At 42.3% G+C, this 23613-nt stretch overlaps 1 protein-coding gene across 1 annotated transcript in view; it reads right to left on the reverse strand.

The window, feature by feature from the left end:
- The window catches only part of LOC106586279 (contactin-associated protein-like 5), a 129143-nt gene that overhangs the window by 80022 nt on the left and 25508 nt on the right, over positions 1-23613 (reverse strand). The window contains exons 2-4 of the mRNA XM_014173405.2: positions 17700-17810; positions 11573-11766; positions 4266-4413 (exon numbers count right to left, since the gene is read on the reverse strand). Of these exons, the coding sequence (XP_014028880.1) occupies positions 4266-4413; positions 11573-11766; positions 17700-17810 (453 nt within the window). The remainder of the gene's footprint in view (positions 1-4265; positions 4414-11572; positions 11767-17699; positions 17811-23613) is intronic.

Consider the following 23613-nt stretch of genomic DNA (forward strand, 5'->3'; position numbering starts at 1 on the left):
ATGTGACGTTCAGAACTAGCATACCCCCCGCAAACTTCCGGAGGAATTTGCTAAGAATTTACTAAATTACTCATGATAAACGTTCACAAAAAGCATAACAATTATTTTAAGAATTATAGATACAGAACTCCTCTATGCACTCGTTATGTCCGTTTTGCAATATTCTAAGTACATAGCCCGGAATCACAGGGCTAGCTATTTAGACACCCGGCAAGTTTAGCACTCACCAATATCAGGTTTACTATTATAAAAGTTTGATTACCTTTTGTTGTCTTTGTCAGAATGCACTCCCAGGACTGCTACTTCAATAACAAATGTTGGTTTGGTCCAAAATAATCCATCGTTATATCCAAATTGCGGCGTTTTGTTCGTATGCGTTCCAGACACTATCTGAAAGGGTAAATAAGGGTCGCGCGCATGGCGCAATTCGTGACAAAAAAAATCTAAATATTCCATTACCGTACTTCGAAGCATGTCAACCGCTGTTTAAAATCCATTTTTATGCCATTTTTCTCGTAAAAAAGCGATAATATTCCGACCGGGAATGTCCATTTAGCTAAACAGAGGAAAGTAAACAAAGCTTTCGGTCGACGCGGGCACGAGCCTGAGTCTCACAGTACTGTAACCAGCCACTACCCAAACGCGCTACTTTTTTTCAGCCAGAGCCTGCAAAGCCACGATTCAGCTTTTTACCGCCTTCTGAGACCCTATGGCAGCCGTAGGAAGTGTCACGGGACAGCTAAGATCCTCACTCTTCAATAAACAGAGACAAGAAGAACGACACCTTGTCAGACAGGCCACTTCCTGCATGAAACCTTGTCAGGTTTTTGCCTGCCAAATGAGTTCTGTTATACTCACAGACACCATTGAAACAGTTTTAGAAACTTTAGGGTGTTTTCTATCCATATGTAATAAGTATATGCATATTCTAGTTACTGGGTAGGGGTGGTAACCAGATTAAATCGGGTACGTTTTTTATCCAGCCGTGAAAATACTGCCCCCTAGCCATAACAGGTTAAGAAAGAAAGAAATTCCACAAATTAACGTCTAACAAGGCACACCTGTTATTTGAAATGCATTGCATGAAGCTGGTTGAGACAATGCCAAGAGTGTGCAAAGCTGTCATCAAGGCAAAGGGTGGCTACTTTGAAGAATCTCATATAAAATATATTTTAATTTGTTTAGCACTTTTTTGGTTACTACATGATTCCATATGTGTAATTTCAAAGTTTTGAAGTCTTCACTACTATTCTAAAATGTAGAAAATAGTACTAATAAAGAAAAACCCTGGAATGAGTAGGTATGTCCAAACTTTTGACTGGTACAGTATATATTTATTCATTGCATTGGGAAAGTATTCAGATCCCTTACCTTTTTCCACATTTTGTTATGTTACAGCCTCATACTAGAATGGATAAAAAAAATCCTCATCAATCTACACACAATACCCCATAGAAATTAAATCAATACCTTATTTACGTAAGTATTCAGACCCTTTGCTATGAGACTCAATATTTAACTCAGGTGCATCCTGTTTCCATTGATCATTCTTGAGATGTTTCTAAAACTTGTTTGGAGTCCACCTGTGGTAAATTCGATTGATCATTTAGAAAGGCACACACCTGTCTATATAAGGTCCCACATTGGACAGTGCATGTCAGAGCAAATACCAAGCCATGAAGTCGAAGGAATTGTCCGTAGAGCTCCGATACAGGATTGTGTCGAGGCACAAATCTTCTTTTTTTACAGTAGTCGCTTTCTGCCTCAGGGCCTGGACAGCTTGCTATCATCGATGGAAAAATGAATTCCCAAGTTCATCAAGACATTTTGCAGGAGAATGTAAGGCTATCTGTCCGCTAATTGAAGCTCAACAGAAGTTGGGTGATGCAACCGGACAACTACCCAAAACACCGAAGTAAATCAACGATAGAATGGCTTCAACAGAAGAAAATATGCCTTCTGGAGTGGCCCAGTCCTGACCTGACACCCGATTGAGACAAGACTGATCCGCAACTACAGGAAACATTTGGTTGAGGTTATTGCTGCCAAAGGAGGGTCAACCAGTTATTAAATCCAAGGGTTGACAAACTTTTTCCACCCTGCACTGTGAATGTTTACACAGTGTGTTCAATAAAGACATGAAAACGTATAATTGTTTGTGTGTTATTAGTTTAAGCAGACTGTTTGTCTAATGTTGTGACTTAGATGAAGATCACATACAATTTTATGACCAATTTATGCAGAAGTCCAGGCAATTCCAAAGGGTTCACAAACTTTTTCTTGCAACTGTAATATTGATATCTACATCGCACATTGATGTGAATCACACTGTTGCTCTCTCATTTAGCTATTTGCGCCTTACGTGGTTGACTGTTCACAAATCTAAATGTGTATTTGAACCCAATAATGGGTGAATTCAAGAAGTTTAAACTGCCTATCAATCATTGTTTTGAAACCAGTGGACAACCAGTGAAAAATGCACTTTTGCAACAGCTGCATAGTGCGGATTCCTGCCTAAAAGTCAGGCTTTTATTTCTAAATCTAATTCATGCTGATAAAAAATAAAAAATCTAGAGGCCTAATGGACACATGCTCAAACTCGCACACTTTTATTAGACTTAAAGGGGCAATTTGCAGTTGCTACATCAATTTTTGGACTGTAAATATATAATTGAATCGTATTATTATATGTAGTAGAAAGCGATGGGTTAGAAGAAATCTACATAACCAACCCATCAAGTAAAATGTTATCCTGCAATAGATGTCGTTAAATTGGTAACATACATTTTTGTCTTCTTCAAATGCCTCTTAACTGAATGTAATCAGATTACACTACTGAGTTTATGTAATCCAAAAGTTACGTTACTGATTACAATTTTGGACAGGTAACTAGTAACTGTAACAGATTACATTTAGAAAGTAACCTACCCAACCCTGTCAATTACGATAAGGCATTATGGCAATTATGGGGAATATTCAGAACAAAAGTAAGAATTGTTCACATGATTAGCTGTGAAAATAAGTAAAATCATTTTTACCCTTTATAGATCTGAAGTCTGAGGGTCTAGTGAATGAAAAACAAAATGAGATTGGGAGACATAGACATGACTCAGTCTACAGGCAAAGGACGGCCCTTCAGTTGACATTAACAAGATGTGTAATAAGTGTAATAAGTGAACATTAACAAATGAAATCTGCATTCTAATGTTGAAATATTTCTTCTGTTGGTGTAATTAAAGTAGACATGCTATGTTTGAATCATGCTAATTTGTGCAGCACCGACCACAGCTAAGCATTTTTCATTGATTGTGTCCGGACCCTATGCATGTCTGTAAATCATTTTAGAGGATGTATAAAAGTCAGACCTTCCTATCAGCAAGATTTCCATAATGACTATGATGAGCCCAATACAGATTCCAAGGGCTTACCTATAAGTGCAACTTTGTCATCTATGACATCTTCAATGGTAATGCATGGCTCCAAGATTTTTCTCTTCCCCTCTGTATTTGCTCGTTGTTAGAGCACTCCGGAGTTTCATTTTAACATTGAGGTGCATGTCACGCAGCATTTATTAGCAGAGCACACATTCATCCAACATTAATACAGGGATCATGCTGTGGAACAGTTCGGCATTATGAAAGTGCTCACTCAGTGTTAATTGTAACTGTCTTTCACAGAGCAGTAATTCACTGGCTGATCCAGTTAATGCTGCTTCAGAATGTGTGTGAGAGGCGTCCCAGTGACTCCCCTTTATTTATTTAGCATTACCCAGGCAGAGACTGGCTCTCAACTGGCACGCCTGGTTGGCTGTCACTGTCTGCCTCTATTAACTGGTGAGGACTGTGTTCCGTCAGTATTTGCTTTGATCTTGTATGAAGGAAGGCATGCCAGAAGGAAATGTCTCTTCAGTTAGCAGATACTGCATATCTTATTAAATAGTGGGCAAAAATGTACAGGATGGTTACAATGACATTACTGGCTAGCATAATGCTATTTTCTCATGGATTCCACCGTCAACATGGGGATACAATCAGCCCCATGATAGATGACAAGCCCCAATGACAAGTGTTAGAGTCTGGACAGGTCTGAACATGCTCTTGTTAGAGCAATGTCCAATGCAGTCCAGGAGTCCCACAGAGTGAATACCAAATGGGTTAGAATCACAGATGCCAGAACATTATGATATTAGCTCAATGTGTATGGAGTTATTATGATATTAGCTGAACACAGTTGTTTTCTATAAGGTTGGTGGGCTGGTCACTCACTGTAGGCACAGCCGTACACCTCCACTCTGAGTCCCACCCAGCCACTGGGGTTCCAGTCCAGCGGGACGAAGCGCAGGAAGCGGCTTCTGATAGAGTGGAACAACTTGTGGTGGACGACACCATCAGCGTTCACGTTCCCCACAAACCTCTGGAGACACACAGAGAGGAAGGAGAACAGGCAGAAGGGTTACATAAGATGCATTAAGTATCTTTCATCGTTCATGCAGCGTCACTACAGTAACCTTAAACGCACCTTGAGAGGTGGAAAAGTAAAATGCAAACGCAATGAAGATACTCATCATATTTATCATCTTAATCAAATCATCGACTCTACTGTGTAAGCCATGACTGAACATTCATCCATTCTCAAAGGAAACATTGAGGGCAACACAAATGGACAAACTCTCTTTGTTCTCCATCCATTGTACAGATGGTAGTTCTCAACTGTACAATAAATGTTTTGTTACATATTTTGTTAACAAGTCCCAGTACATATCAACACCTTCCACACACGTGTCGTAGTGTCTTTAGACACATAGGCCTACACCCACACGCACACAGTATGCAAAATATCATGGTCACTAGATACGGACTAAGGACACCCATACAGTGAATTCATAATCATGCCGATTCTGTCCTGCATGTTGCGATGTTGTACTGTGGCTTCTGTGCATACTGTTTTACTTAATGAAAACACTTTGATACCACAATATGAATAACAACATGGCAAAAGCTATTTACAATTCAATTTGCATGAAGTCATTAGTATTCTGTTTGAATTAGAATGGCCTGGAAACATATACTATACACTGCATGGTGCAATTTCATCATTGTTTTCCTTTTTCTCTTTTCCAAGTGTCAGCTTTCATAATATTGGATTTCCCCCCCCCCCCTTTCATTAGGATTTATATAGCAGGATTTGTTTATTTATATATATATTTTTTCAAGGCACTTCCCCCCCAAAATGTTTTTCCCCCTAATGACTATAATATACAAATACAATACTATATTGCCATCTAATTTCTTGATATTAAAATCTCTCCTATATGTCCAGGATATCTTAGCATTTCATAATCATCTCATCAATAGCATACAAGAAAATGCCTTACCTAGAATGTAGATAATAATTCAATAGAATAGATCTATCAGCGTTATCTAGCGTCGTTTGGGTCAATGATAATCTTCATTAAATCCTTAAATCAACAGTATAGGCATGCAATACTGATCAGTAATTTTCTCTTTGTAACATTTCTGTCTCTTGAAAATGAAGTAAGGGAATCAGCACTGAAATGACTTATAATGATTCAATCATACTGTCAAACCCAAAAGTTTGTGTTGATCTGGGTAAGACCCAGAGGCAGCGTCTGCATGTCTCCCTGTTGGCTGCAAGAATCATGGTTAAACAACGATTGTTTCACTTTTATATAACATACTGTGCAATATACTTACAGTTCAAACACAGACAGGCCCTCAAAGGTCATACAAATTGTCATCATGAGTGGCATCTCTTTCTCTCAAATTGGTCATATACAGCAGACCTAAGACACATTTTTTGTTTGGTGTTTGGACCGAAATGGATGAGTGCATGGTGTGTGTGACCTTGGAAACACATGTACAACAAGTGATTCAGCAGGGACAGTGACCTTAAGCTTTGCAGCTTGCTTTACAAAAGTCCCAGCAGTCATCTTGCGTCATATCAGGAACATCAGTCTCCCGCAAGAGTGATCTATTTTAAAGCACAATGGAAACTAAACCCTGTCCCAGAACAACCCTTGTTATTCCAGATTGGAAAAAAATGGCGACAACACATCCGCCCAATTACCGTGCAGATGTGAACCAGAGTCTTTGGCTGGAACCCTGAGGGGACAGAATACCTCCCATTGGACCACAGGGCTTTATGTTCGTCACTGTCCACATAAACAGCTACTAACCCCACAGTGACTTCATTATTTCTATTCCTGTATCGACTCTTGAACCAACGGCCTCCCTCCCATTCATTAGGACTCTTTACTCTTCCTCTACTGTGACGAGGTCCCTAAAGTCATGCACGTCAGCTGAATGCACACTAGCTCTAGGTAAAATATCCACTCACCTGCCTTACGACAATTTAGGATAACAAAATTCTAAGAGAATATAATGTAACAACATAGGCAAAGGGCACGTCTCCTCGTGTCATGTAGACATTTGAAAGGATATGAAAGCTCTCTGAGGATAGTTTCTACTATTTTGAAGCATTGTTCACTCGATGCAAAACAAACATACAAACAGTACATTAAACAAAGGAAGATGTATCGAGTTTTAGAAAATAATGCCCCAGTGTTTCTTTTAGCTACAGTACAAGCTTTAACATATCTTCCTTCCCCTTGCAGAAAGATGCGTTATATGGTCCCTTGAGCCGGGCGGACTTAGCTATGTGTCAAACACAAAGAGCACCTGAGTGCCATGGTTACCGGGCTTACAGGGGAGGCAAAGGCAGCCAAGTTCTCCCAGGGGGTTACGCCAAGCGCTTCTTCATTCCACTGTCTCTGATGCTCTGCTACACTTGCACATAGGCAAACATCAGAGACAATCTATTATTTACTCTGTTCAATGAGGAAGAAAACACAGAATAGCACCTGGGACAGAAACTTTGAGAAAAGAGGAGTTCATTATTCATCACAGTACGTCTACATGTTGCATCGCTTCTGTCTGAGGCATCAGAAACTGAAGATAAAAATGTAACAAAAACATACTTGTAAATACTGATATATGATTAGCCATTCTCTGATATGTAATAAATATGAGTTAATAATCACAGATGGTGTGATCTGATAAGATGTTGGTATACTTTGTTTAAGTAAGTAAATCTTTATTTATTTGAAAGGATGCTGTCTCCCATATTGATATCTACAGAATCAAGCACTTGCTATCCTCAGAACCGCCATTGAAACAATACTGACTCACAACAACAATGGAGACAGTAAACACATTGATGCATTAACCAAACATGTACTACTGCTACTCAAGAAAAGCATATTTCTTAGGATCTAAGGAAAAACCGATGAAGCTCCTGAAAAGATCCCCAGTGAATGCAATTACAATTTCCTGACGTCATCATTTGAAAATGAGAAAACTAGTCAAATGCAGGGAAGTAACTAGCCTGGCTGACTCACGTGGTACACAGCAACACAGCAAGGGAGAGATGTGACACACTTATCTGGGCAGGAGTCCGTTGTAAATGGAGTATTCGTGCAGAAATGTGCTGTTGTTTGATTGGTTGTGTCTCAAAATATATATATATTTCCTGGGGGGTTGAGACCTCAGGTTGTTTGGATTTGAAAATCAAACAGTTGTATTGTAAAGGGGCGGAGCTCGAGGGCTGTGTGTGGTTGTACATGCGGGTGTTTGAGTCAGAAAGACACAGAGGAGAACCAATCAGTAAAAAAGCCCAGACCCCATTATCGATTGCATCGTGCCTACAACATCATGCAGCCTTCCCAGACTCTGAAGTCAGAAAGACTTTTAGTTTGTTGTTAGCTAAACTAGAAAGCTACTACATTGCAGAGACTATGGACCATAATTATTGCTAATTCTGCTGCTGAAAAATATTCTGCATGTGTGAAATGGGACCAACTAATTCCTGTTTGAGGACAACTAATGGGCCAGTATGTGACATTATGGGTCTAGTTAAAGTACCAGATAGGGAGCAATATCATCATCTCTACTTCTTCACAAATACTTGCCAGATGTTGATATGGGGTGCGTTTGTATATTTATTCTGGCTACTCCGATTTGAGTATGCCAGAACGCAGAATAATTTATTAATTTATGAACTCGGCAAAAAACACAGCACAGTTACAGTTACAGCACAGCAGAGTGCATGATAACATGAAAACAGTCTAACCAGCTCTGCTAGGGCAAGTAAAATGATCAGAGTTAGGTGTTCTCTCATTTGTTTCTGGAAGTAGCTAGCAAGCTAGCCAACTTTAGCCAGTTTTTGGTGCTTGACTGACATTGTGAGGTCAGAAGGCTCAGATCAACCCTAATACTTGGCCGGAGCGTCCAGTGCGCTCTGAATGCTCCAGAGTGAAACACTTTGAATTTACGAATGGCCCAGAGTGCACTCTGACACACTGGAGGCAATTTATGAACACATCCTTAGACAAACAGCTGCAGATGGAATTCCCACCTCAACTGCACTATGTAACAGAAAATTCTGTTTCATTTCCTGGAATTTTTATGCACTAGAAAAAAAGACAATACATTTACGATGTAGTACAAAAGCGAATGAATAAATCATTACCAAAACCAAAAAAAAGGATTTTTGAAATATTCATGTTCATATTTTTCTCAAATGTATAAATGTTTGTGTACGTTGTCATTCAAATGTAATCCAAGCTAACCGTTAACCTCTGTTTCTTGGAAGTTAACTTTCACTCATCATCAGCATCACCGATCTTTGTTTAATATTAAGCTATGTGTTAAACAAGTGAGATATCAACCCATGGAGGTAAATGTGTCTTCTTCTCGCCAATTACTCAGCATCAGTTTGGAGCTTCCGATCCCCTCGACAATCCCAACGAACCTTCCATCAATTAGACCCGGAGAAGATCTACACTGACCACCAGACCTTGCTCTTGCACCCAATCTTCACATGGTAATAGACTCCATATTGATTGGCCTGTGGGCTGCTCAAACCTCCCTGTAATGGAAGATTTGAGAGCTGGATATTAGAAATGAACCGAAAGTATGGAGAGCACATGATCTGATGTATCTGGTCATGTGGTCAATCAGGGGTAATGAGAGCCTGGGAGCAGCACTCAGCACTAATGGGAGGTCTGTTAATCTGTTTATCGGTCACACTTTGAATGTTTAATGAAGCCTCCATAAGCCCTTTATAATGCCTACATGATTGCATGACAAATCATGTATGTAAATGTCCTTATGTGACCCTTTTCTCAAGGTTCAAAACATACATGAGACATAAGATGTAAGGTAAAAGATGGCTTCAATAAGCATAGCCTTTAACAAAGCACAACCTGTTTATATCGAAGGCTCCGTTTTCTCCACATTTGTATGCAGAAAGGCCAATGTTGTAGCTGCTCTGGCCTTTCACAGTCTTTGATCTTGGAAACCTGGTGAAAATTACCAGCAGCATGTCAATGAATACCATTTTCTAAAAAAGGTGCCCCTGTCAATTTAAAAAAATAATAATAATGTTTCTGAAAATGCTGTACTCCTACATCAAAAGAATCACTGAAACCCTTCATGGAAAATGAAGAGTGGGTTGAACCTGGGAAACCTTTTCAGCACAATGGTTTGAATGAGTGACATCCGCTGCTTTTTTGTCAAGGGCAAAGTCTCTCGGGGAATAGAAGCACAAACCTAATGAGATTTGCTGGTGGTATAAAGGTTCAATGAAAAATACATTTTCATTCTTATGGTTATCAGCACCTTTTAGAACATTATGGTATGCAACATAATTAATGTTGTGTTAATAACCCTTTCATACATGCCCTGTAGGCAGAATTAGCCTATGACCTCTGCTATAAGAGACAAAGTTCATCATTTATCATCTCAATGTCAAATACATAACCATTTAACAATTACGATGTAACTTGCGTAGCAGAATTGTAGTTCATTTTGTGAGAAATATTTCATTTTCAACTGCTATGTAATGGTTAACCAAAAATAACCATCAATGCCTTGGTCTATTTTTTTTTTATTTGTTAATCTGTCAGAAATATATGATGCTCTCTCAAAGTTATAGCTTTTCTTTTTATTAACAAGGCTGTTGACATTATTTTGGCAATTTCCATTGCTTTCTTTGAATGGCAATACTTTCATGACAGACAAAGTACATGCATTTATGTCAAGCAAAGTACCACTGAGTATAGACTATGCCCTTGAAAACTATTATTGAGATGACAACCTATGAGGCATGAAAGTATCTAAAATGCATGTCTTTGGGGAAGACATGCGATGACAGTAATAACTGTGTAGCAACAAGCACTCAGAAAGCCCCTGCACTCAGCACTTTCCACTACGAGGAATCAAGGTTCACCTGCCGTTAAGTGACAAAGGCTAGGAGATGAAGAGAGATGAGGGTGAGGCGAGATATGTGTCAATGTCAGCTCTATAAGAGCCCTAAGCTGGCTTGTCAGCACAAGCACAGTTATGGCCACTACTCTGAATCTAATGGATCCTACACCTCTCACACCAACAACAATACTGCAAGGTTTATGACTGCTTGGTTTCGAGTGACACCAACTAATAGAGAGGTCACTGGAATTGCCGTGGCACCATCTGCAACGCCTCTATGATATTGGAGTGTTGTTGGTCTATAGCTGGACCTACCCTATATGACTGCTACATGAGCAGCAGCTGAGCTCAGTCACACTGTACCAGAAGAAGAAAAGGTGTTCTTTCATCCATGTGTTTCTGAGCGTGTGAGTGATGAAAGGTTCACACCTCCAGGTCGAGACACTGCATCCATTTTGATGAGGCCAAAAAAATAGACAAGATAAGTCAATCAATCTTTTCTCCTGTAATGTGACTTTGCATTGGCCATACAGGTGCATGTTTTTACTCTACTCTCTGCTCACACACTGAATAGAGCCAAGTGCAATATTTATAAATCATGAGGGGACATGAATAACAATTCTTATTCCACACTCTGGAAGGGTGTGATAGAGGAACATGTGTGTATGTTTGTCCATGGGGTATAGTTGCCTGATGAGTACGTGCATCTGCAAAAGACCTCCTTTGTTAGGATTTCAAATCCAAGTTGGGATTTCAAACCACAGGAACAAAAAACGGTCAGACTCAAAAAATCTTGATCAACCGTTACTCTGTCCCTCATGGCAATGCTAAAATGAAGTAAAGACTTGAAAGAGCGGATTAAAACTCCCTTGTATCTGGCAGAGTGAAGATAGAGAGAGCTCAGACACTGAGTCATATGTTTCTTATCCAAGAGTCTTATTTAGCAGTGTCACTCTTCCATAGACTTTTTGTAATTCTTTCATAATTTTAGTCTGACTCAAATCTACTTCAGCAAACCCAAACATTGCAGTCAGCATGTAGTGCTTCTGAGTTGACAGGTAGGAGGCAAACTAGCTAGCTATGTATCTTCCCAAGGATGTCTGACGTTACTGTCAGATAGAGCTTTATTTGACGTCTCTTCCAGGCGTTGTCATGGGGAATGAGAATGACAGTTATAGAACTGAAGCTCTCACATATTATTGAACACAGCCTGCAAAAATGTTTAAAGAATTCAAATAGAGAACAGAGCCTTTCATGGTACAGAAATCATTAGCGAAGACACTCACCCCAACCCCATCCTCCTGTCGGTATTGCTTCCAGGCTAGGCCGGTGTCACTGAAGAGCAGCAGGTAGCCGCTGACCCAGTCTGAGCTGCCGTAGCGCCCCTGTGTGGCAACGGCCGTCACCTCCATCCTGTCCCTGAGGTCCAGCTGCAGCCACGGCTGTCTGTCTGTCACCTGGGGAGACCAGCCTCCCGCTCCTGAGACCAGAGAAAGAAAAAACATTTCAGGACAGGAAGGTGCAAAGAGTGACCTAGCATGGCTACGTGTGACACAGCATGAGTAGATAGACAGACAGACAGACAGACAGACAGACAGACAGACAGACAGACAGACAGACAGACAGACACACAACCCCAAACAGATAGGAAGTCCAGACAGCTATCTCCAGTGAGAAATATTATTTTCCTTAAAGCTCCAGCCAGAGAGAATATAGAGTGTGTGGGAGAGAGTGGGATTGTGTTTGGTCACTGGTCACTGTTGCAGTTATTATGTCTGTAGGGCTGTGAGTCAGACAGAAATAATAGAGAATTTTTCAGATTTGGCATTTGGGTTAACTCATACAGACTCAATGGCTGTACTCTACAATATGTGTTCATGAGCACTGCATGATTGTCTAAACCCTGTCTAAAAGCAGTTTAATGTAGCATTATTGGAGGTGATTCAGACAGTGGTAAAAGGCTATCTCTTATTTATCAGTTTTGGTAGTGCCTTAGCACCCTTAGACTAGTCAGTCCTTTGAGCTGGATCGGAAACAATTTGAACCAAGGGTTTTTCTTTCTTGTCTTTGTAGTAGTGAACCATGAATGGCTTCAATAATGTAGTTGTGCCTTAGAAAAAAAACATGAAACAAAAGCAACTAACTTTGATTCTGGTCTGGTATTCAGCATTCTATTACACATAGCCGTTACTCTAAAATATGGACACAGTCTTGATAACCCTTAGCCTGTGGACCTAGTCTCCCAGAGAAACTAACAGAGAAACAGACATGCTAGCAGAGATGGATTAATAGCCTATCCTCCAACTGCATTGAGATTCTGACACCGTAGTATGTTTTTCCCAAAGCCTGAAATGACATACAGGGTAGAAAGTATATTAATCTGACTTTAAGCGATGTATTTCTAGTATACTGTCGTGGCCAAAAGCTTTGAGAATTACACAAATATTAATATTCACCAAGTTTGCTGCCTCAGTGTCTTTAGATATTTTTGTCAGATGTTACTATGGAATACTGAAGTATAATTACAAGCATTTCTGTAAGGCCTGTCGTTAGAGAGAGTAGACCAAGGTGCAGCGGAGTTAGTGTTCATCATTGAATATTTAATAAAGAAAGAACACTATACAAACAAAACAAGAAAACTGACAGCCAAACAGTCCTGTCAGGTGCAAACACTAACAGAAACAATTACCCACAAAACCCAAAGGAAAAACATGCTCCTTATGTGTGACTCCCAATCAGCAACAACGACCTTCAGCTGTGCCTGATTGGGAGCCACACACGGCCCAAAACAAAGAAATACAAAAACATAGAAAAAGGAACATAGAACACCCACCCAATGTAACACCCTGGCCTAACCAAAATAAAGAACAAAAACCCCTCTCTATGGCCAGGGCGTTACAGTACCCCCCCCAAGGTGCGGACTCCGGCCGCAAAACCTGACACTGAAGGGGAGGGTCCGGGTGAGCCTTCTTACGGCGGCGGCTCAGGTGCGGGATGTGGCCTCTGTTCCACCCTTGGCGTTGCCCTCTTAGGTGGCGCACCTGGCCGCGCCGAAGGTCTGGTGGGCGACCCTGACTGCGCCCGGCTGGTGGGCGGCCCTGGTTGCGCCCGGCTGACGGGCGGCGATGGCTGCGCCCGGCTGGCGGGCGGCGATGACTGCGCCCGGCTGGCGGGCGGCGATGACTGCTCCCGATTGGCAGGCGACCCTGGTTGCGCCTGGCTGGCGGGCGTCCCTGGCTGCACCCGGCTGGCGGGCATCCCTGGTGGCTCCGGCGGCACTGACCCAGGATTCATCAGGCTGAGGAGACATGTATGAGGCCTGGCCCTAGGCGTAGGCACAGGACTCACCGGGCTGGCGGGCGGCTCTGACTGCTCTGGACAGGCGGGCGGCTCTGGCGGCTCCGGACAGGCGGGCGGCTCTGGCGGCTCCTGACTGGCGGGCGGCTCTGGTGGCTCCTGACTGGCGGGCGGCTCTGGACTGGCGGGCAGCTCTGGCGGCTCCGGACTGGCGAGACCCACTGGAGGCCTAGTCCTAGGAGGCGGCACAGGACGGACCAGGATGGGGAGACCCACTGGAGACCTGGTCCGTGGAGCAGGCACAGGATTGACCAGGATGGGGAGACCCACTGGAGGCCTGGTCCGAGGAGGTGGCACAGGACGGACCAGGATGGGGAGACCCACTGGAGGCCTGGTCCGAGGAGGAGGCACAGGATAAACCGGGCTGTGGGGGAGCACTGGAGTTCTGGTATGTACACTCGACATGCTTACTCCAGGCTGAATGCCCACTTTTGCCCGGCACAGGCGGAGAGCAGGCATTGGGCGAACTGGACCCTCCCAGCGCTCTGGAGACACAGTACGCAACGCCGGCGCAGGATAACCTGGACCGAGGAGGCGCACTGGAGACCAGACGCGCTGAGCTGGCACCATCCGCCCTGGCTCGATGCCTGCACTCGCATGGCACTTGCGGGGGGCTGGTATGTAGCGCACCGGGCTATGCACGCACACTGGGGACACCGTGCGCTCCACAGCATAACACGGTGTCTTACCAGTACCACGCTGCTTCCGGTAAGCACGGGGAGTTGGCTCAGGTCTACCGCCTGACTCTGCCAATCTCCCCGTGTGCCCCCCAAAAAATTGTTTTGGGGCTGCCTCTCGTGTCTGCTGCGCTCCCTTTCCTCATACCAGCGCCTCTCAGCTCTCGCCGCCTCGATCTCCCACTGCAGGCGGCGATAATCCCCAGCTTAAGCCCATGGTCCTTTCCCGTCCAGGATTTCCACCCAAGTCCACGAATCCTGAACGCTCCTCTCCTGGCGCTTCTCCTTCCTCCGCTGCTTGGTCCGTTGTTGGTGGGTAATTCTGTAAGGGCTGTCGTTAGAGAGAGTAGACCAAGGTGCAGCGGAGTTAGTGTTCATCATTGAATATTTAATAAAGAAAGAACACTATACAAACAAAACAAGAAAACTGACAGCCAAACAGTCCTGTCAGGTGCAAACACTAACAGAAACAATTACCCACAAAACCCAAAGGAAAAACATGCTCCTTATGTGTGACTCCCAATCAGCAACAACGACCTTCAGCTGTGCCTGATTGGGAGCCACACACGGCCCAAAACAAAGAAATACAAAAACATAGAAAAAGGAACATAGAACGCTCACCCAATGTAACACCCTGGCCTAACCAAAATAAAGAACAAAAACCCCTCTCTATGGCCAGGGCGTTACAATTTCATAAGTGTCAAAGGCTTTTATTGACAATTACATGAAGTTGATGCAAAGAGTCAATATTTGCAGTGTTGACCCTTCTTTTTCAAGACCTCTGCAATCCGCCCTGGCATGCTGTCAATTAACTTCTGGGACACATCCTGACTGATGGCAGCCCATTCTTGCATAATCAATGCTTGGAGTTTGTCAGAATGTGTGGGTTTTTGATTGTCCACCCACCTCTTGAGGATTGACCACAATGGGATTAAGGTCTGGGGAGTTTCCTGGCCATGGACCCAAAATATCGATGTTTTGTTCCCCGAGGCACTTAGTTATCACTTTTGCCTTATGGCAAGGTGCTCCATCATGCTGGAAAAGGCATTGCTCATCACCAAACTGTTCCTGGATGGTTGGGAGAAGTTGCTCTCGGAGGATGTGTTGGTACCATTCTTTATTCATGGCTGTGTTCTTAGGCAAAATTGTGAGTGAGCCCACTCCCTTGGCTGAGAAGCAACTCCACACACGAATGGTCTCAGGATGCTTTAGTGTTGGCATGACACAGGACTGATGGTAGCGCTCACCTTGTCTTCTCCGGACAAGCTTTTTTCTGGATGCCCCAAACAATCGGAAAGGGGATTCATCAGAGAAAATGACTTTACCCCAGTCCTCAGCAGTCCAATCCCTGTACCTTTTGCAAAATATCAGTCTGTCCCTGATGTTTTTCCTGGAGAGAAGTGGCTTCTTTGCTGCCCTTCTTGACACCAGGCCATCCTCCAAAAATCTTCGCCTCACTGTGCGTGCAGATGCACTCACACCTGCCTGATGCCATTCCTGAGCAAGCTCTGTACTGGTGGTGCCCCGATCCCACAGCTGAATCAACTTTAGGAGACGGTCCTGGCGCTTGCTGGACTTTCTTGGGTGCCCTGAAGCCTTCTTCACAACAATTGAACCGCTCTCCTTGAATTTCTTGATGACCCGATAAATGGTTGATTTAGGTGCAATCTTACTGGCAGCAATATCCTTGCCTGTGAAGCCCTTTTTGTGCAAAGCAATGATGACGGCACGTGTTTCCTTGCAGGTAACCATGGCTGACAGAGGAAGAACAATGATTCCAAGCACCACCCTCCTTTTGAAGCTTCCAGTCTGTTATTCGAACTCAATCAGCATGACAGAGTGATCTCCAGCCTTGTCCTTGTCAACACGAGAGAATCACTGACATGATGTCAGCTGGTCCTGTTGTGGCAGGGCTGAAATGCAGTGGAAATGTTTTTGGGGGATTCAGTTCATTTGCAAGGCAAAGAGGGACTTTGCAATTAATTGCAATTCATCTGATCACTCTTTATAACATTCTGGAGTATATGCAAATTGCCATCATACAAACTGAGGCAACAGACTTTGTGAAAATTAATATTTGTGTCATTCTCAAAACTTTTGGCCACGACTGTACATTGTGAGAAGCTTGTCAATGTGTGAGGTGAGTAGTATACTTTGTCATTGTGTGTGTGTGTGTGTGTGTGTGTGTGTGTGTGTGTGTGTGTGTGTGTGTGTGTGTGTGTGTGTGTGTGTGTGTGTGTGTGTGTGTGTGTGTGTGTGTGTGTGTGTGTGTGTGTGTGTGTGCTGTGTGCAAGTGTTAAACTACTTAAACATTGGGAGCATTAATAGCTGTATGTTGCAGTGACTTTTGTGTTGTTTATAGTGAAAATGCTATTAAAACATTCTGATGTTGCCTAAAAAATCTGACAATCAAAGCAAAGTATACGTGTTACTCAATGAACTGCTTTTTTTCGTTAGGGACAAATTTGAGCAAATTCAACAACAAAAAATGGACTAATGCCATTAACTTGATTCATTATGTTAATCGTTTGAGTAGTCCTAATTGTAATGTATGTTATGTTCCTTAAAGATGTGTTTAAGCCCCTCAGCTACTCAGCTATCAAGCAGCAGAAACAGGTCAGCTCAGGCAGAGATGTTCATTACTCAGCTGCTGTGGGCTGGGACTCAACACCATGGGAGCAGATGAGTTCTGAATATTAAACCAGAGTCTCAGTCACAGAGGAAGCATCGTTTACGGAGCCCCCCCAGGAGAGAAGGATCATTCAGGTTCTTACAGACTCACAAAGGGAGGTTGGCTGTGGCTAAAAATAACCTGGGGTACAGTCAGTGTTTGATGGACAGGGTGTGAAAAATATATGTGTATATACAGTATGTTTCCCTGGAAGGCCTCTGGTTGTTATATATGTATAAGTACCGTATGTTAAAGGCCAAACAGCATTTTTTAAAGTCAGGCAACCTCAACAACTCTGTTGTTACCACATTGACTACTTGCCAGACTGAGGAGTATGGTGTGTCTGGGACAATTAGGTTGGCCTTTGGAGTTCATCAATACTTTGACAAGTTCTCATTTACGTGAGTGAAAGCCATTGATGTTTAGTGATCAAATGCAGATGGCGGACTCTAAAGGAAACAGCTGGCAATTAACTGCTCACAACCATAGAATTAAATGACAAGCAATTGTTGTTTACAATCCATCAAACAAATCAATTACTGCTATACACAGGTCATTTGTGTTTATTACGCTACATGTGTAAATGAAATGTTAAAGCAACATGTTCTGCACAGGATGTTCATGGGAAGTTGACTCTGTGTCAAGAGGCTATTACTGATGGATATGTACTTATACACAGCGTTGAGCATGGCCTTAATCTTTACTCACCATCTCTTCTGTTGAGCTTGGAGAAGTGTGGAACGTTACTGATGGAGGACTGTGAGGAACTCTGAAATGAGGCCTGGGGCAGATTTGATACCAAAGGGCCATCACAGTTATCTAAAGAGATCAAAACCAGAGCAATCAGGTTAGCGTGATAATACAGTAGCCTTGAACACTTCTGAAAACTTTAGCAAATATGCTTTCAACATACATTTTGTAACATTGAATGATCCTGTTTCCTGTGATCGCCTTGAGCATGTCTTATACTGTCTCCAGTGAATGATTGATAACATACAAGTGAGGTTCACTGCCCCCAATGTATGACAAATGACAGTGTATTGTATATGCAGACAAATGTGACAACCAACTCATTAAATTCTGATTGCGTTAGACACAAAAGATGGGAAAGACAAACGGTTCTGAGAAGGGTTATGCCTAATGCTTCATTTCAAAGTCATGCACAGGCTGATGAAATATGAGTTCTTGTAACCTTTTCTCTTCGTTTAACCAAGCTCTGCTGTTCTATGTTGACTGGGAGATGTAACTAATTACATGTGTCATAATCAGTCAAATATTTGCCATGTGATGGAGCACTACAGTGAAAGTTCATTTACCCATTGTTGCTAGACAACCCATTGTTGCTATAATCCTTGAGACAAGAATGATGGGAAATAACAGTATTCTCATTAGAAATGATCAGTCAGTCATATGTGTCATATATCATTGATTCATATTGGATAATACATGGTTTCCAACATGTTGAAGCTAGCTCCCTTCACCTAGGACTGTGCACCATTTTGTTTAGGTTTGTCTTTAGAGGATTTGGATGCTTTGAGGATTGGTTATGCAGAAAGTAACAGAGCCCCTTCAAATGACCGACAACATACCGCCTAGAAAGTGTTTGACGTGATCTGTCCTGGTTCAAAGGGGATACAAGTCTCTTTAATCTCTCATTGTTGGGACAGAGTCATTTTCAGTTCAGAGGAAATCAACAAGCAATCGCCTCCTTGTTCACATAAAAGACCACAAGCGCTTTTTCTTCTTTTGTCTGCTTGCTGCTTGCCCTTCCTCCAGCAATTGACACATTAATTTATCTGTTTAGAATAATGTCAAGAAAACCCAAGAGACAATCCATTATTGTTCCTGTTTTCAATTGTGGCTTCTATTGATGCATCTGCACTGAATTTGATTGTGTCGCTGCATGGCTTTTATCTCGCATACCGAGCAAATATCACTCCGTTCTCTCTTCTCACATTCTTCTTTTCCCTCCATTCTTATCTCTATCTCTCAGACTTTCTCTCTTTCCTTGAGGCCAATTAGTATTCCGAGGTTTCATTACATCACTGATTCAGTAGTACCTCATTGACCTGCTGCTTTCTATTGCACCTTATTGGCCTTCACCATGGTACGTCGAGAGCGGTTTGTTTACAGACGAGTGAATGCCAGCATGCGATTTAGCTCCACAGAGAAGCGTGGTATGCAGTATATCTATAATACATCATCTCCTTTTCATAGTACTGTATTCTCTCGCTCTCTTTTCTTGTTCCCACTCCCTCTTCTATTTCCTAGTTTTTTTCCCTTTCTTACTCCTCTTCTCTCCTCTCTGCACACTTGCCTGCCCCCAGCTCTACTGTCTATCTCTTTTTCTCATTAGAGCATATTTCCTCTCATCTCCTCTCCTCTGTGATTGCTGGGGACAGCTTTTTCCCTCGTCATCTGGATGAGGCTTTGCCCTCAGACTGCAGTCTGGGACCTGTCACTGACCCCCTCCTCCCCTCCCTCTACCTCCTCCCCTCCCTCCCTCCTTCCCTCCTCCCCTCCCTCCCTCCCTCCCTCCCCCGCTGTCAGCCAAGCCCTCTCTACCATATCCCATGCCATGAGGCATCTGCAGGTGAGCTGAGCAGGCTCCAACATCAACCAAAGCAGTGACAGGCATTTTTGGGGGGCTCACCCTGGCCTCACCCCCATATGCATGATTACTGATTTATTTGACATGTAATAGCATGGGACAGAGAGTACTCTGAGCAAAACCCAATGTTCTTCCCAGGTGACCATTCATGGGATCGCCTATAGCTGTACTAGCAGTATGGTTAAACACAGAGGAAGAGCCCCTAACCATGTCTGATACACTCCATAGAGGCCAACAGTTTAAGTTGCCAAGCAGTAGCTAAGCTGATTATTCAGCTAATTAACCTTTTCACAGGTCTGCTCAATGAGCCCCACATCAAAAATGATGGCTCCAGGTTTTATAAATTGATTTCCAACATCATCATGAGAGAGAAAGAGAGGCGAGGGTGACAGAAGGAAGAAACACGTGATGAAAGCATGGAGAAAGGGTACAGGGTGGAGAGGGGCCCAGGAGTGTGTGGAGGCCCTCTTGTTATCTCTCAGTGTGCTGCATTTCCACTAAACATCAGAGCTAAGATACTTCAGAGACTGATAGGGTTTTAAGCCCCAAAGTAGGCTTTACATTCAGTTATAAAACAAGAAGAAGAAATGCTGGAAGATGTGGTTGTGGAGTTCTAAGCTGTGAGGCTGTAGTGGCCAGAGAATTATATGATACCCAATGGTAATCTCTCAATGAGGGCTCTAAGTACCTAAAGAAATGGAGTGTAAGAAGGCTCCAATTTGCTCAGAGACATACAGGGTGTACAGTAGTATCACTGGGATATAGCCCCAAGCCTCACCCTCCACGATTTGGAGAGAAAAACATTCAGAACTTCACACCGACCACACATATTTTGTGGTGTTACTTTCTGTGCAAAAAATAAAAATAAAAATAAAAGATGAGGTGAGAATGAGGTAGGTGTCCGTCGCCTTCTCTGTCTTTCTCTCTTTCCAGTTCTCTTTGTTGAAAGACCTCAAGCAGTTTGCCTACCATGTCCTCACACACACTCTTATAAAAAAGGGTTCCAAAAGGTTTCTTCGGCTGTCCCCATAGGAATCTTTACTTGAGCGTATGGTTAAGGGGCCGGAACATAATAAAACGATATATTTGTAGACTGCAAATTGACCACAAGAAGCCTAAACAATTATAATATTTGACTAAAACATAATAATTTCAAACCTTGATTATATTTGGGAGCATTGTTAAGCGTAGGGTGCCGTCTTTCGGATGGGACGTTAATCGGGTGTCCTAACTCTCTGTGGTCATTCAAAATCCCACTTATTGTAAGAGTAGGGATGTTCACCCCGGTGTCATGGCTAAATTCCTAACCTGGCCACATTCCATCATGGCCACCTAATCATCCTCCTCATTCCTAATTGGCATATATCACTCCTCACCTCTCCACCTGATGAGTGGTGAGAGTTCTTGCACAAAAATGGTTGCTGTGCATCACTGAGGTGGGTGCTACACATTGATGGTGGATGAGGTGAGTTTCCTCCTACTATGTAAAACACTTTGAGCACGCCAGTTGGTAGAATTTTTTTTTTATGAATCCAATCAATTATTATTAGTTGTATACAATCACATATGTCTCTCTATTATGCGTGGGAATATTTGGGAACAGATTTCCAAAATGAAAATCACTTCGAGCTGATTTCCTGGTCTTTTTACAGTCTTTTATTTCCAACAATGAAAATTCAACAACAACAAAAATATATTTATTTTATTATAATTTTTGCTCAGAAAACTCAGAAAACCACCCGCGGGCCAAATTCGGCACACGGGCCGCCAGTTGGGGAACCCTGCCATCGGGGAGAACCCCCTTTTGGTTCCAGGTCAAACCCTTTTGGGTTCTATGTAGTACCCTCTGTGGAAAGGGTTCTACATGGAACCCAAAAGGGTTCTACCTGGAACAAAAAAGGGTTCTTCAAATGGTTCTCCTATTGGGATAGCCGATGAACCCTTTTAGGTTCTAGATAGTGCCTTTTTTTCTAAGAGTGCACCGTCCTTGGTGGCGGTCACATCTGCAATAAGTCTTAAGGTTGGCGTCAACAGTATTGGACTACACAGTCTTTGAAAGTAAGGAGGGCCTTGAGTGCAATTCAATAGACTCCTCTTATCGATCTGCATATTGCACTGTTGTCATACCTTGTTTATATAAGCACTTTCTCTCTCTCTCTCACGCTCTCTCTCGTGCACTGTGATAATAAAAGTGAGTAATTGTTTCCACTTCCGAGATGTCAGGTTTGGTCATGCAAAGTAATTAAAACAGGACCACCTGCTTTGTGTTTGGCATATGCCAAACTGCATTACATTGATCAGCTTTTTCATTTATGCATTACCTCCCATACATTGTCAAAAACAAGTTTTAAACAAAATCAATTCACACAATATTGTACCTAACATGCAAATGATTTGGATGTCTATTCCATTTAAATGAACAATCGAAACAACTCTCGAAACTGGTATATTACACTGTTGGGTCCCGGGCAATAGTTGCTCGTCCATCGTGTTGTTGCACGGTATGCCAAAACTTCGATACTTTTTCTATACAAAAAAACATTTGGCACTAAACTTTTTGTTATGTTCGGTACTTCTGTCAAATGTGTCTCACGTGATTGAGAGGATCAAGTCTGTCTATCAGTGCAGCCCCTTTACAGTGTGAAGACCAAGGTGCATGCTCCACTTACTCATTAATTACTAGAGCTGTCGGGGCTGCATTGTTTGATCCCCACTCATGATGCACAAAGGTTAACACACTTGAATACTGCAACATGGCATGCAGAAATGTTGAAACTGTTCATTACTGTTCACAAAACAGTAATAAACAGACAATACTGGTAGCTTCCAGCTATACTTGTAGGCTACATTTCCTTGCTAGGTTACACCTGAAGCAACATCAATTCAATACCCTAGTACATGTTTGTAATAATATGCTAACCATAACGCAAAATATGCTGATTTCAAAGCTAATTGTCACCAAAAACTTTATTAATTCACTTTGTCTCCCATGCCACCAACAACTAATTTACTTCTTTGTCTCCTGAATGACGTTACTTTCTTAAAGAGACAACGCACACTTTTATAAAATAAAAGACTGCTTCTTCTATGTAATGTTGTTGATTAGTACAATAAAATAATACAGTTGAAGTCAGAAGTTTACATACACCTTAGTCAAATACATTTAAACTCAGTTTTTCACAATTCCTGACATTTAATCCGAGTAAAAATTCCCTTTCTAAGGTCAGTTAGGATCACCACTTTATTTTAAGAATGTGAAATGTCAGAATAATATTAGAGAGAATTATTTATTTCAGCTTTAAATTATTTCATCACATTCCCAGTGGGTCAAAAGTTTTCATACACTCAATTAGTATTTGGTAGCATTGCCTTTAACCTGTTGGGTCTAGGGGGCAGCATTTGCACGTCTGGATAAAAAAAATGTACCCGATTTAATCTGGTTACTAATCCTACCCAGTAACTAGAATATGCATATACTTATTATATATGGATAGAAAACACTCTAAAGTTTCCAAAACTGTTTGAATGGTGTCTGTGAGTATAACAGAACTCATTTGGCAGGCAAAACCCTGAGACATTTTCTGACAGGAAGTGGATACCTGATGTGTTGTATTGACTTTAAAGCTATCCCATTGAAAGACACAGGGGTTTAGGAATATTTTGGCACTTCCTATTGCTTCCACTAGATGTCACCAGCCTTTACAAAGTGTTTTGAGTCTTCTGGAGGGAGATCTGACCGAACAAGAGCCATGGAACGGTGATGTCCCATTAGACACCTGGCGCGCTACTTCATGTTGGGTACCCTCGTTCCAATACGTTATAAAAGGCTATGCATTCGTCCACCTTGAATATTATTCATGTTCTGGTTAAAAAGGCCCTAATGATTTATGCTATACAACGTTTGACATGTTTGAACGAACGGAAATATATTTTTTCCCCTCGTTCATGACGAGAAGTCCGGCTGGCTTACATCATGTGCTAACGAGACGGAGATTTTTGGACATAAATGAT

This window comes from Salmo salar, chromosome ssa25 (assembly GCF_905237065.1).
Source record: "Salmo salar chromosome ssa25, Ssal_v3.1, whole genome shotgun sequence".
NCBI classification, from domain to species: Eukaryota; Metazoa; Chordata; class Actinopteri; order Salmoniformes; family Salmonidae; genus Salmo; species Salmo salar.